Genomic DNA, 12,985 nt, shown 5'->3' on the forward strand with positions numbered 1-12,985 from the left:
ATGGATCACTCTTCTCCAAACATGTACAACTCAGCTGAACCTTTATAAGGGCACACCTAATTTAGCTTTCGCTGAATTTGTTTTGACCAAGGGACATGGCCTGAGATTGGCATAAAAAAAGAAGCATTAAATTCCAATGACACCATGTCCATTTCAAATGTGGGGGTTAGAAAAGTATTCTTTTGGGATGTTTTTCAACCAGGGGGACCTGGTGATCTTCTCAAGGTAAGCGGTAACACTAAAGCAAGAGGCTACACTGAGATTCTGGAGGAAAAGATCAGGCAGTGTGCAAAGAGACCTGCCCCAATAGGCATCATTGGGCCATTAAACCATACAATGATCCAAAACATACAGCCAAACAAGTCAAGAAATGGTTAACAGAGAACAATGTCATATTTTAGAGTGGCCCAGCCAGACCTCAATTCGTCAAAAAAGTGAGTACAAGGCCAGAGTGATGGCAAATAATCGTTCCTGCCTCAAAACCAGGATTGCAGCTTAAAAGGTGCAGTCTACAATCATTGTGGAGACATGGAGCGGCTTGGTACGTATTATAAGTATAAAAAATAACTATTTTGAGAGCTTTGATTGCAAATAAAGATGTTTCCAGTGATTATTTTAAAAGGGTATGAATAATTGTGGACACGCCATTTTTCATAAAAATGTTAAAAAAGATAACGCTTATTTTTTGGATTCCATGTTTCTACCACATTGTCTTGCCACCTATTGGCATGTGGCAGTGTAATTTTAGGTCAGAACAAACATATTGGTCAAGAGAAAATCAACATTAAATCAATATTTGCCAAGGGGTAAGAATAATTTTGTTATAGATACTATATTATAGAACTATATTTTGTTATAGAACTATATATATATATATATATATATAAATAATAATACATGCATAATTGTAGAAACACTTCAATGAAGTGTTTTGCTAATCACCCCCCCACCCCCACCCCCACACACACACACCCCATTTTCTAGCATCAGGTAGTATTTAGAAAGTTATTTTTAGCTGCATGTTTGTTTTCCTGCGTGTTTTTTGATTATCTACTATTTTGTCTATTATACTATCAGGATGTGATTAAATCTTCCTACAGTTCTACATCTGAGTCACACAGTATAGGTTTATCCATCGGCATTGGTACACAGCTGCACAGACCTGATTTGTCAGCATCTGTTATTCACGGATGGTCAGCTTTAAATGCAGTGGCTTGGCTTTAAAATGCAGTGAGTGATTAGATAAGGTCATAAGTATATGGTAACAATTTAATCTCCCGAGGGAACAAGATATCGACATAGCAGTTGTAGGGGCTGAAATCTCTGCCATCCCTTAGGGCGGATGGAATGAAGTGTGGCTTTCCGGTTCTAAAATACGTGAGCGTAATCAAAGGCCTATGTTGATCTGTAATTATATAATGTGGGCCATGTTTGGTTTTTGGAGTTTGCTCACTTGCTCATGCACACACACACGCATGCACACACAATACTAAAGAGAGAGCAAATTAAAGAGAAAGTTGATACCTTGAGACATTTTTCTCTGTGGGCAGTTTTGATGGATTATTCAGAACTTTGTATTTGTTGGGTTTCCATAGGGTGCTGGTCCACTTCTCCACCGCTAACAGTCCTGACGGTGAATGTTAATGGTAATCTCTTTGTACATTGCGGTATATAGATTTATTAACATACCTCGGAATGCACATCTAGATTGATGCCTAGTGGGAATAACCTGTTTACTTATTTCTTCACATCACATGACCATTCACATGAATGTCACTTTGAAGTCTTTTGCAGTCGCTTCGCTTTTTTTAAGCAAAACATATAGATAGAAGAGGGTTACACCTGATGGATTTCATTCATTCTGGTCATTTTTCTTTAACATTTAATTTTTGTCTTGCATATTCTACATGAAAGACCTGAAAGCACATGTTTGTGGGAAAAATTAAGAGAGAAAGTGAGTGGTAAACTAAACTGCATAGCGAGTTTGATTTACAATGTGTGATCCATTCAAGGGATGTCCCATTTTATTTGCCTGGTCACCTTAACATTTTTCTTTAACACTTAACATCTTTTTTCATGCATATTCTACAATAAAGACCTGACAGCATGTTTTGGGGGAAAAGGAAGAGAGAGAGAGAGAGAGAGAGAGAGAGAGAGGGGTAAACTAAACTGCGTAGGGAGTTTGATTTACAATGTGTGATCCGTTCAAGGCACGTCCCATTTTCTTTGCCGATGTGCCAGGACAACAGCGGATGAATATTTTATGTAGCCACCACCTGCAAATCAATAAATACTCAGCCTCATAACAACTGGCTCAGCTTGCTTATCCAAGAGGCTTTAGAATGAGAAGACCGCAAGACCAGTAAAATGGAACATTCATGCCATTTTGAAAGCAGAAACTTGAGAAGACTGCTCATCCATAAGCAATTCCCATGCTTCAAAGCCACCCTTTTAAATGCAAGGATTTGATTTCTGGGTATGTATGGAAGCAAGATTCATATATGCAATTGAGTATGATATAACATGTATTTTAAATAGATGTCTGAAAATGTACATCTCTTTTTTCTTTTTTGAACCACCATTAACTTCAGTGCAGCCTTCAGTGTGTCCTTTGGAGCCAAACCCACACTATGTCAATGACTGAACAGTGAAAGAACTCTGATATTTCATTGAGCCTAGATTCTAGCACCATTGAAAAGCTTACAAATGCAATATTAACACCCAGATGAAGTGCACTCAATGCATTCAGTGCAGTCAATAAATAGCCGTATTACTGACATTTGGAGACAGACCAAATTGTACTACACCTGGTATAATTGGTGGTTGAGGAGAGAACTTGATTGAGTCTTACGCTATGATATGCGACCACATGCACAATAACAAATATACTGATATGTCAGAAACCACCACCATCAAGAATCAATTGACAATGTAAGTTCTAAAGAGATCTGATCACTGATATCTGAATGTCATGGTAACCTCAAAAAAAAAAACTTATTATAATTATTATAATATTAGCAAACTATGGCTTCATTGTAAACCTCTTAATTGAAGTGATAATGAAGTGGTTTGAAACATGTCTCAAAGCAGAACCTCACACAGGTAGAACAAAAAACAGTGCATAATAATAGTTACATAACAAGCAAGGGATAATTATCTTGTTCTCTTTTGATATTTCTGTGAACTCATTCATGGTTTAGCTCTTTGAGACATGAGAATTGCACCTGAAATTCATTACCCTATGTACGATCACTCCCTCTCTGTCACACACAGACAAATGTGCCTACACACACAAACATGCACAATCTTTTACCTGCTTTCTGAGTTTGAAGTATCCTCTCGTAGACCCCCTCAGAATTTTCCAATAGTGTTTTACTGGTCTGGATCATCTACCAAAAACAAAACATGAATTTAGTGTACTGGACAGGATCATGTAATCCATTATGTCTACTCACAAAATGACCTGAGATAACCACTGCATCCCTTTCAAATATGAAAAGGATGAGCATAGTAGGTTTTTTTTTAAAAGCTTAGTTACCAGAAGTGTTCAGAAACACGAAGGACGTTATCAGATTCAAGTGCTGTGTGGTATAAGCTCACAAAATGGCTGCTAAATCGTGAGCTTTAGAATCAATAGATGAATAGAATAGAATAGAATCAGTTCCTTGACTTCTCACTTCCTCCTGATGATACTTCAGAGGCACATATCTGGTAATAACATCATAAATAAAATAAAGAAGTATCCATCCCACAGCCTCCTAAGATAGAACTACAGAGGGATGCGTGTAAATAACTATAGTCATGTTATGAAATGACACCTTGAGCTATGCTTTACTTTTACTGCCGTTAGTGCCATTTATCTGCCAAGGTTATTTTTCACTTTAATTGACTGCACACACTTTTATTGACCTCCAGACTGTTTTAAGTTCCCATGGTTGTTCTTATCGTACACCCAGAGGCCTTGGGAATCCGTTTACACTTCTTAAGCCCCAGAAATAACATCTCAAAGCATGTCCTACCAACCAATTGAGCATAATGGTTCTGGGACTAAAGCAAAATTACCGCATGTGTTTGTCAGAAATACAATCACAACTGATTTAGTCAGGCCAATCTAAATTACCGTATCTGTGTTAAGTCTATTTATCAATCGATAAGAACTGCTGCCATTATGTTTTCACTGGAGGCACGTATAATCTAAAATTGGAAAGGACTTCAGCGTGATTCTGACATTGCTCCACTTCACATTCCATTAGTGCCACAGGTATGGCTCTTTATACAAAGAATGTCACTCTAATTGATTTATACATTCCCGTAGTGACTTAAGAGAACCAAAAGGTCATGTATTAAAAGGGCACGGTGTCCTCAGTGTCTGCCAAGAGAGAGGAAAACACAGAAAAAAGGAGGACGGCTTTGGAGTACATTTCTATGTGACAGTCTGTAGTAGGAGCAGTGCCCGGTGGTATGGACATTGGGGGCAATCAACAGAACAAGCAAACTGTCCAGCTGTCCTGGTCAAAGTCATGACTTGAAAATCATTACAGGCAGCAAGCTTATAAAAAGCATAACTTTAAGTTGAGATAATAAAATACACTCTTAAAACGAATGTGTTGTCCCTATCTGGACATGGCCATATTCTACTGCCCTTCATTCTATTCTTACTGTTCGGTTTTTATTCTTCTACTCTTTGTATGGTATTTATTTTTATTCTTATATGTTAAGTGTGTTGTACTTTGAGAGCAAAGATTAACCGGAGTCAAATTCCTTGTTTGTTTACGCAAACCTGGCCAATAAAGCTGATTCTGATAAAAAGATGGGTTAAAAAAAACAATGCAAGTTGTGTCGTTTTCAATGCAAGTTGTGTTATTTAATATTGTGTAACAAATAAAAAAAGCAATGTGTTGGAAACAACACAAACTATGTTGTCCCTATCTGGACACAGAGATGTGTTAAAAACAACACAAGATGTGTTGTTTTCTACACATTCATTTTAAGAGTGTAAGGATGGCAGGAAATGACAATAACTGCCTCTGGGCTGTGTGTTATGGACTCTACCATCTACTTGTGCTTATCAGATGGTTCTGTGGTGGTTCAGCAAGTGGATCTCAATTCAGTTTCAGTTCTGTACTACAGCATACATTACAACAACTGAATCTGTACCAATGCACTTATCAGGGCCTAAGGCCTAAAACCCCAGAGCAAGCACAAAGGTGACAGTGGAAAGGAGAAAAGAAAAAACTCTACAGGAAGAAGCCTTGAGCAGTACCCAGATCAGAAAAGTGGGCCCATCTGCCTGAGGGCAACACAGCAAGTGTGTGTGTGTGTGTGTGTGTGGGGGGGGGGGGGGGTGTTGCTGGCTGGATGGTGAGCAAACAGCCAGGCCTGTGACCCATCCATGCAGGTTTCATCATTCAGGTCACATGCATTACACACTCTTGCTGTGAGACAGGAAGACAAGCTGCTGGGGGGAGGGAAGTGGAGGGGCGGTGTCGAAAAGGAGGGAGTGTGGCATCAGCTTTGCATGAAGGGGGCTGTTTGTGACATTCCACAGCTGCAGCACCAGATTCAAGGCTGCCATGCCCACTGTGATTACACTACTAATGGGTGAAGAAATTACAGCCTTGGTGGCTGACCCACCACAACGGGGGTATTTATAGTGCAGAGGCACTCAGGGCGGAGGATGTGAACCCCGCAGCATGCCTCTTCGGCTCAGTGTGTGCTGGAGCAAGGCGAGCCAGGATCCGCTGCCCCACAAGAATGCAGTGCGCTGTTTTGATGTAAGCCTGTGTTTCTCCAGACCACTGAGTTACACAAGGCCAGGCTGTAATGTAATGTATGGGACAGCCCTGATCAAACGGCACTGCACAGGAGCAGAAACATAAAAGTGAGATCACAGGCTCCCAGAGCTGTGGACTATGGTAGTGTTCTTTTGATCTAGTTTTTGTTACCGCCGTCCATTGTTCACAGATAAATCCCATCAACAAAGTCTTGTCTCATGGCTGTGACCGTGTCTTGTCATTGTCAGCCAGTTGACTAATGATCCAGCAGGGACTCTGAGACACCATCCAGTGTGTCTTTATTAAAATGCACAACAGTGCCTGGTCTCGAGTGTACACCCTCACACAGTGATTTTTGGTTTGGGTTCATGACAAGTGCATCTCCTCAAATGGGCACGCTAGAGTATTTCCATCTTGTGGTTCATGATTTATTGACAGTGTTCTGTATTTCACAGTGTCTTTCAACCAATGTAACATTGTACTTCACAATACTGTCACTGTCTGATCTCTAAGTAACTCCACTTCTATTTTTATCATCAGATTCTAGCAGTTTGCTGTAATCTTTCAAATAGCTTTAATTTTGCTGATGAACACACATCCACTTTCTCCAAAAGATTAAGTATTCATCAGATAACATCAGCGAATGAATATCTACTTTATTGAAGATACACTTTTCTGACAATAAAATCCATATCATCATTTGCTTGAGTGATTGAGTGCCTAACAAACTGAACAAAATCTAAATAACTTTAATGTGAGCTGGCATTTGTTGTTAAGACTGCTATTTATAAAAACTGCCTTTCCGCCCTATTGAACAATTCACTTATTTTTTACAGACATCCCTTGTGTCTGAACACAGTGTGCCTTTTCCACTCTGGAGAAGGATCCATAATGGCCACATTAAGTAAATGGGATTCAAAGCTATGCTAATGGCCGTCTGTGTTGAGCTGTAGTCCTCTAACCTCTGCTGTTCCACAGTTAAAGCAATATGCACCCATTTGTCACCTTCACGCATGCCTCCCTGTGGATAACATTATATGCTTAATACAAAATACATTCTTATTCAAGTGAAATGTCAAAGTGTGCATATTTTATGTTCATTATAATGCATTGTAATTGCAAATTACTTTGATGAGATTTTTTTACAGACCTGACCACAAACTGGACCTCTAAGTTAGATTGATGTAGCTTTCAGTTTTATTTACAGGTTTTTAAGTAAATAAAATAAAACACATATTTCTACATCATATTTAGTTTTGTATGGAAAATAGCATAACATATTTAAGAGGCTTGTCAATGTTCACAGTGTAAGTATTTAGAAATTATGAATCAATATGGGAGTGTCTGAAACCACCTTACATAACAACGGTCTGCTGTGTAAACAGCATCACTATTATTCAACACAACATCATTCCGCTTATCACCCTGCATGTTTCAAATAATCAAAAATCTGGCAAAACTCCACCTTTGATCCCTTGTCAAAGAGCTTAGACAACAAAGTACTGCAAAAAAATCTGAACCTGCTGTTGTGTTCTGTGATTGATATCTCAGGTGTTTAAAAGGTAATTCAATACTAATGGAATACAATTTAGTAGTACACTACTTTTAGGCATGCACAAGACAAGTAAGGATTATTTTGCCTGAGCCATTTCTCATAAAAGTGTATACAAATTTGTGATGATGTGACGTGTTCAATTTGAGCGTTTTGAGGTTGACTTGATAAGCTTCTCACCGTGTCATAGGCCATGATAACTTTCTTCAGCACCTCTGGGAGGACACCTTGGGGCTCCATGGAGGGGTACTGGTCTTTCAGGTTAAACAGCAGGACAGGACTGTTGTCTGGCCCTGTCAGACGAGACGACAGAGCCAGTATGCACTGCTTCAGGTTCGCCACCGCCGACAGACCACATAGCTCTTTGAAGGACACTATTGCATTCTGCAGAGTCAAAGACACACAGACACACATTGTGCGCAGTCTGTAGGATTACTACAACATATAGTAATTCAAGATATTAAAATGTAACTACATTTACCATGCAACAGTTTGTTCATTTTAAGTGTAAGGCCACTCTCTTATGATGTAGTAAATTCACCAACTTCCTTAAATGAAACATATTTGATCTCTAATCAATAAGAGCTGCAACAGGAAGTGGTTTGCACATGTGTTCCCTGTCTAACTGTAATGCACAAAAGCAATGTTTGCACACAGACATGCATATACAGGGGGCCACATTTACACACTCCGAAAACAATGGCAAGGACAGTGGGGGAAAAAAATATATATATTTTAAGCCTCATAGTTAGCTGTTTGTTTTTGAATGGAAAATGCAATGTAAACAAAGCTCAGAAAATAAACTCAATGTGTTATGAAATACCAAAACACAGCAACCCTGTCAGGAAACAAGACACCAAGGAAACCATCATTGCCCTGAGGAACTTACTGAATGTCTGAGGGCTTTCATAAGAACTAGATCTCAAATGAATGTTGTATGTAGTGGACCTAATATAAAAGGTATTAGAAATTGGTATTCTGTTCTGGAAGAGTGAGAAGCGAAAGCAATATATTTGGGCTTCAGTGAAGAAGGTGGGGAAATAACAGCATATCCTGGTTTCCCCTTGTTTTCACAGTTGCTTTGTATTTTATGACAGTAACACTGCTACTGCTATTCTTTAGTCAGCTTAATATTCTTTATAGATGTATTACCGAGAGATGCAGTACTTACAGACATACCAGGCAGTATTATATAAGAGGTTTTCCATTTTAAATATTAAACGGAATTCTGATAAGCTGCTAGGAGCTACCTGTGGTTCTGAACAGAGCCCACTTCCAAGGGCTTGGTGTGGGATCTTACCAGTGCGCCATTCAGCTTTGAAGTCTCCTTCAGTTCTGTCTTGCCAGTTGCACAACATCAAGGTATTAGGTTATTTCAGCTCTGATTAAATCACGCCTAGGGGTTTTGTTTTGCCCCAAAAGGGGTTCCCACTCCAGATGCACAGAGTCTTTTGAAGTAGAGCTGGCTGTGATCTATGCTTGACACTGAGGTAATTTTCATAAAGACCAAAGACACTACCCTCAATAAAATAAGCTGATCATTCACCTCCCCTAACAATGACTCCGTATGACGGTTTTACAATATGATATGACCATGTCTTTCAAAAACATAATGAGGGTGTTTAGTATGTAAATCATTACCTGCACATTTTCTCTGAGGTCTGTGGCTTCTCTTAGTGGCAGTGTAGCAGTCTTGAAGACATCATCCACATTCTTTATGAGCAGTATCCTCATGGTGGCATACTCACGGCTCCTTTTACCCTTTCTTACAGACAGACCCCTCTTGTGGGGTTTGCCCCCACCTCGGCGGTTGGTTATGGCCACATGCACAAACAGCCAGGTATGAGGAAGGACTTCTCCGGTGAGTGACTGAAGTGGAATATGGCGAAAGCCTGGCTGCAGGCATTCAAACGGAATTGTGTACTGGCCAATAAACTCATCCCCAATGTAGTCATCATCCAACACCACAAAGCGTACCATTGCTAACTCCGGGAGGTTGATTTGAAACTCACAACTTTCATCGAAAAGGGGATTGTCCCCGTTTTGATTGACAGTTTTAGTCCTTTGCTCAGCGCAATCTGCAGGAATGCCGTGGATCTCCACATATATGTAGGGGTCCACAACATCCCCTTTGGCACCTGAGCCCTTAGGTTTAGGAAAATTTTGTCCACTGATGATCTTTATGTGCAAGAGCTGGGGAGACACACCGGGCACTGAATCTTTAGTATTGGCACTGAAATAAGAAACCTGTTCCCTCATAATGGCTGGACGCAGAACATAGCCACAATTACCATTCTGTCTGAACCAGCCGATATTCAGGTCCATCATTAAACCAGGCGTTTGGTAATTCATGGCCACTATCTGGCAGCCACACTTCCAGAAGTCCTGAGGATTCATATTGCTGGAGTCTATTCGCATTGGACTAGGGTACACACGAGCCAGGAATTTCTTGTTGTAGTTGACAAAGTCCCCAGGGAAGTCTGTGGCACATCTGCCTGCAAAAACTTCATTAAATGAGCAAAGTTCCCAGTGCTTCTGGTTCTGAAATGCCGTTGGGAAGTCTTTGAACTCAATGGATTTGCACAGAGTCACCAGGTCTGAGAGGTCTTTGGAGAGCTGGAGTTTCTTGGGCAAGGCGACTGGTTGCTGCTCACCACTATCAATGTTCATCCTCTGGGACATCTCAGCCCCTTCATCCTCGTCAGTCACTTCACCCTCTGAACTTGTGCATGACGGGGGCAACTTCTTACCCTTCAGAAGAATTCTGCCCTTCAAAGCTGAGGGAGAGGGTAGGTAACTGTCCTCTGGTTTGGGGGTACCTGTGTAGAGTTTATCTCCCAATATTTTTTTGAGGTGTTGAAACATGACCCTCTGCTGCTTTAAGGAACAGTGGTTTTCCAAACAGACTATCAGAGGGTACTCAGAAGCAACAAATGCGTATTTGTTAATGATGTCTATGACACTGCGGAAGACAATCTGTGAGGTCATTGTATGTCCTGTATAAATGACCGGCTCATTGTCTGGCCCATCCCAAACATCCAGCTCTACACTACGGCAACCCATCTTCAGAGCACGGATATATCCTGTGATGTCAGAAGGTCCCCTGAATTGATCCTCAATCAGGTAGGTATTGTGGGATGCATTGATGTAGTAGTGGGACAGTGGCTGGGTCATATCTTGGCAAACTGTCTTTTGTTCTGGTTCAAAAATGTGGCAGTCAGGCGACATGAGGTAATTGGTGAATCCATCAAGGGAGAGCCAGCCTTTCTGTTGGCCCTCTTTGGAAGGTTCGTACTTCTGAATGACCTCCAGACTGGTGTCCTCGCTGACTTGGGCCATGCCTTGCTCTGCCTCCAAAAATATCATTAAATCTTTAGTATCAAGGAATTCCTTGTTACTAGAGAATTGGACGAGCAAAAAGTAAATTTCTGGTCTCGTGCAAAGGTCATGGAAGACCTCAGTGAACTCTTCCAGACTCACATCACATCCAATCTTTTCTTTTAACTTGTGCAATTCTTTGAACTTCAGCTCAATCTTCACGTTTTTGAGTCCAGGGTTTAAGTTTTTGATCAGCTGCACAGCAGTACACAAACTAAGGTGTTTGCTACCATTGACATCAGCTTCCTCAAAGAGTTCACTAAGCCAGGATGTTCGCAAGTTGTTCTGGCTGCTTTCAATCATGTTTAATGTGTGTTTCCCATATGATATCAGATACCTGAGTCCAGTTACCCAAATATTGGCCACATCTGCAGAATTCGCTACCAAGTCCAGGGATTCATAGTTCTCTCCACAGATTATCGAGAATGCACAATCCTCTGATATCTGATCAGAAACACCATTGGTTCTGAAGGTGTCCGTGTTCTTGCCAGTTCGCACCTCTCTGATAGATTTGATGTCGATCTTGGCCTTGTCAGACTCCTTCTTGGAAGGCTCCCATCGGAGGGACTGCATGTCAGCATCCAGGAGGAAGTACCGGTGGTACACACGGGAGTTGGACCGCACCTTCCTCAACTCGGACCCTTCCACCATGGCATTGATGCAGTCGCTGGCACTGCTGATCTTCTTCTCTGTTGGCATGCTGCTGAATGAAACGGTTTTCTTCCTTTCCTTCCGCTGCCTGGAGCCATCCTGGGAAAAAAAAGAGTTCAAACTGTCACAACACATGACATTCCTGAATTATTTCATGTGGCCTGATGATGAATCATTGACAGAGATAAAAGGCCAAATGCAAACAATTTCGCTAGGGACTATTAAATAATGTGTAAATAAAGAAAAAATGGGAAGTGTCGTATAACACTGCAATAGGTGACTTTTTTATTTCAATGTGTTGCAAAGTGTCGTATTACACTGCAATACGTGACTTTCTTTTTGTAATGTGTTGACTAAGAGTGTTCAGTAGATTAAAAGGCCACTTCAAATTATTTATTTTATTTCAGCAATGTACCATCTGATGCTCTAAGCACTGGCTAATTAATCACTCTTATGATTCATTAGCTGAAGTTATCACAAATTACAATTATAACTGCTTTTGTCATTTGCACTTAGCTCAAAGCAACATGATGCATGGGGCTGGATATTCCCCATTTAGAAAGCTCAAGTGAAAAACTACCACTACAAAAGAAAATGCTATGGTTTATGTGTGAGTTTCAGAAGGTGACAACACATTCACACATTCCTTTACAATTTAGTTCATGACATTGAATTTCAGAAACATTATGGACATTATTCATATTTTTTGGCATAGACAAAAATGATTCCTTCCTTAATAGATATACAGTTGTGTGAGAACCATTAAGTTTGGGGCAGTACTGTAGAGATGTGCTATGTAAAGTGCTAAAAAGGCTCTTTGAGTGAAAAAATAACCGGTGAAGTGTGTGCCCTGTTCTATAACGAGTTCTGTGCACGTATGAAGTACTCTGTATGAGCTTTTTGGAAGAGCAAAGAGGAAGCACTGCTCAACCAGCACATACAATTGGACAATCCATCTGAGGCTATATGGCGACCGGGGCAACAATGATTCTATCAATACGTGGGCCTTGTCACTACATTATTGAGATTATTTCCCTTTTGTGACACAGGAAGTATTACAATTATTAGTATAGTAATTCTCACATGTATTACATTTCATAAACTTGGATTATCTGCAGCTACCTTGGTGCAGTACATTTGTCCTCAACTGACTTCCTTTACGATTTTTTTCTATGATGCAAGAGAAGAGCAAAGTATTGTGCCATCCTGTGGACTTCAGTATCAATATTATCACAACTGATGTACTACCAAAATAAAATAAAACTCATAATGTTAAATAAATAAATACAGTGATACTTGGCACTGCTCTAATGATATTGTGCCAAAAATATAACTATACTAAACTTAATACTTTTCCCCCTCCTACCTCTATGTGTTTCTGTTACAATGACACTTTTGTAGTTTTGTTATGAGTGATGAGACAAAAAAAGAGGCCTAGTCAAGTTCAGATACATTCTTGTGGCCAACAGCATAAAGCACTGTGGTGTGGGAAGAAGAATGTGGTTACCATCAACGCTGTCACTTTCCAGAAAAGTCACGAAGCAGTGGAGCTACCCACTTTCCACAGAAGCGTAAGATATCTCAACTTCACAAATGGGTAGGTTACAATAGGAAGTAAAATGTAGACTGA

At 40.2% G+C, this 12,985-nt stretch overlaps 2 protein-coding genes across 4 annotated transcripts in view; both read right to left on the reverse strand.

The window, feature by feature from the left end:
* Window positions 1-4,167, reverse strand: part of septin7b (septin 7b) — a 407,282-nt gene extending 403,115 nt beyond the window's left edge. For both annotated transcript variants that reach the window (XM_076280807.1, XM_076280806.1), the window contains exon 1: window positions 4,162-4,167. In XM_076280807.1, the coding sequence (XP_076136922.1) occupies window positions 4,162-4,167 (6 nt within the window). The remainder of the gene's footprint in view (window positions 1-4,161) is intronic.
* Window positions 1-12,985, reverse strand: part of plcl2 (phospholipase C like 2) — a 39,876-nt gene that overhangs the window by 6,395 nt on the left and 20,496 nt on the right. For both annotated transcript variants that reach the window (XM_076280804.1, XM_076280805.1), the window contains exons 2-4: window positions 8,968-11,454; window positions 7,507-7,710; window positions 3,314-3,389 (exon numbers count right to left, since the gene is read on the reverse strand). In XM_076280804.1, the coding sequence (XP_076136919.1) occupies window positions 3,314-3,389; window positions 7,507-7,710; window positions 8,968-11,454 (2,767 nt within the window). The remainder of the gene's footprint in view (window positions 1-3,313; window positions 3,390-7,506; window positions 7,711-8,967; window positions 11,455-12,985) is intronic.

The sequence above is a fragment of the Alosa pseudoharengus genome, unplaced genomic scaffold, assembly GCF_046254945.1.
Source record: "Alosa pseudoharengus isolate Yale_2024_CS ecotype anadromous, Long Island Sound unplaced genomic scaffold, YU_APseudo_1.1 YU_APseudo_1.1_scf_12, whole genome shotgun sequence".
Lineage (NCBI taxonomy): Eukaryota > Metazoa > Chordata > Actinopteri > Clupeiformes > Clupeidae > Alosa > Alosa pseudoharengus.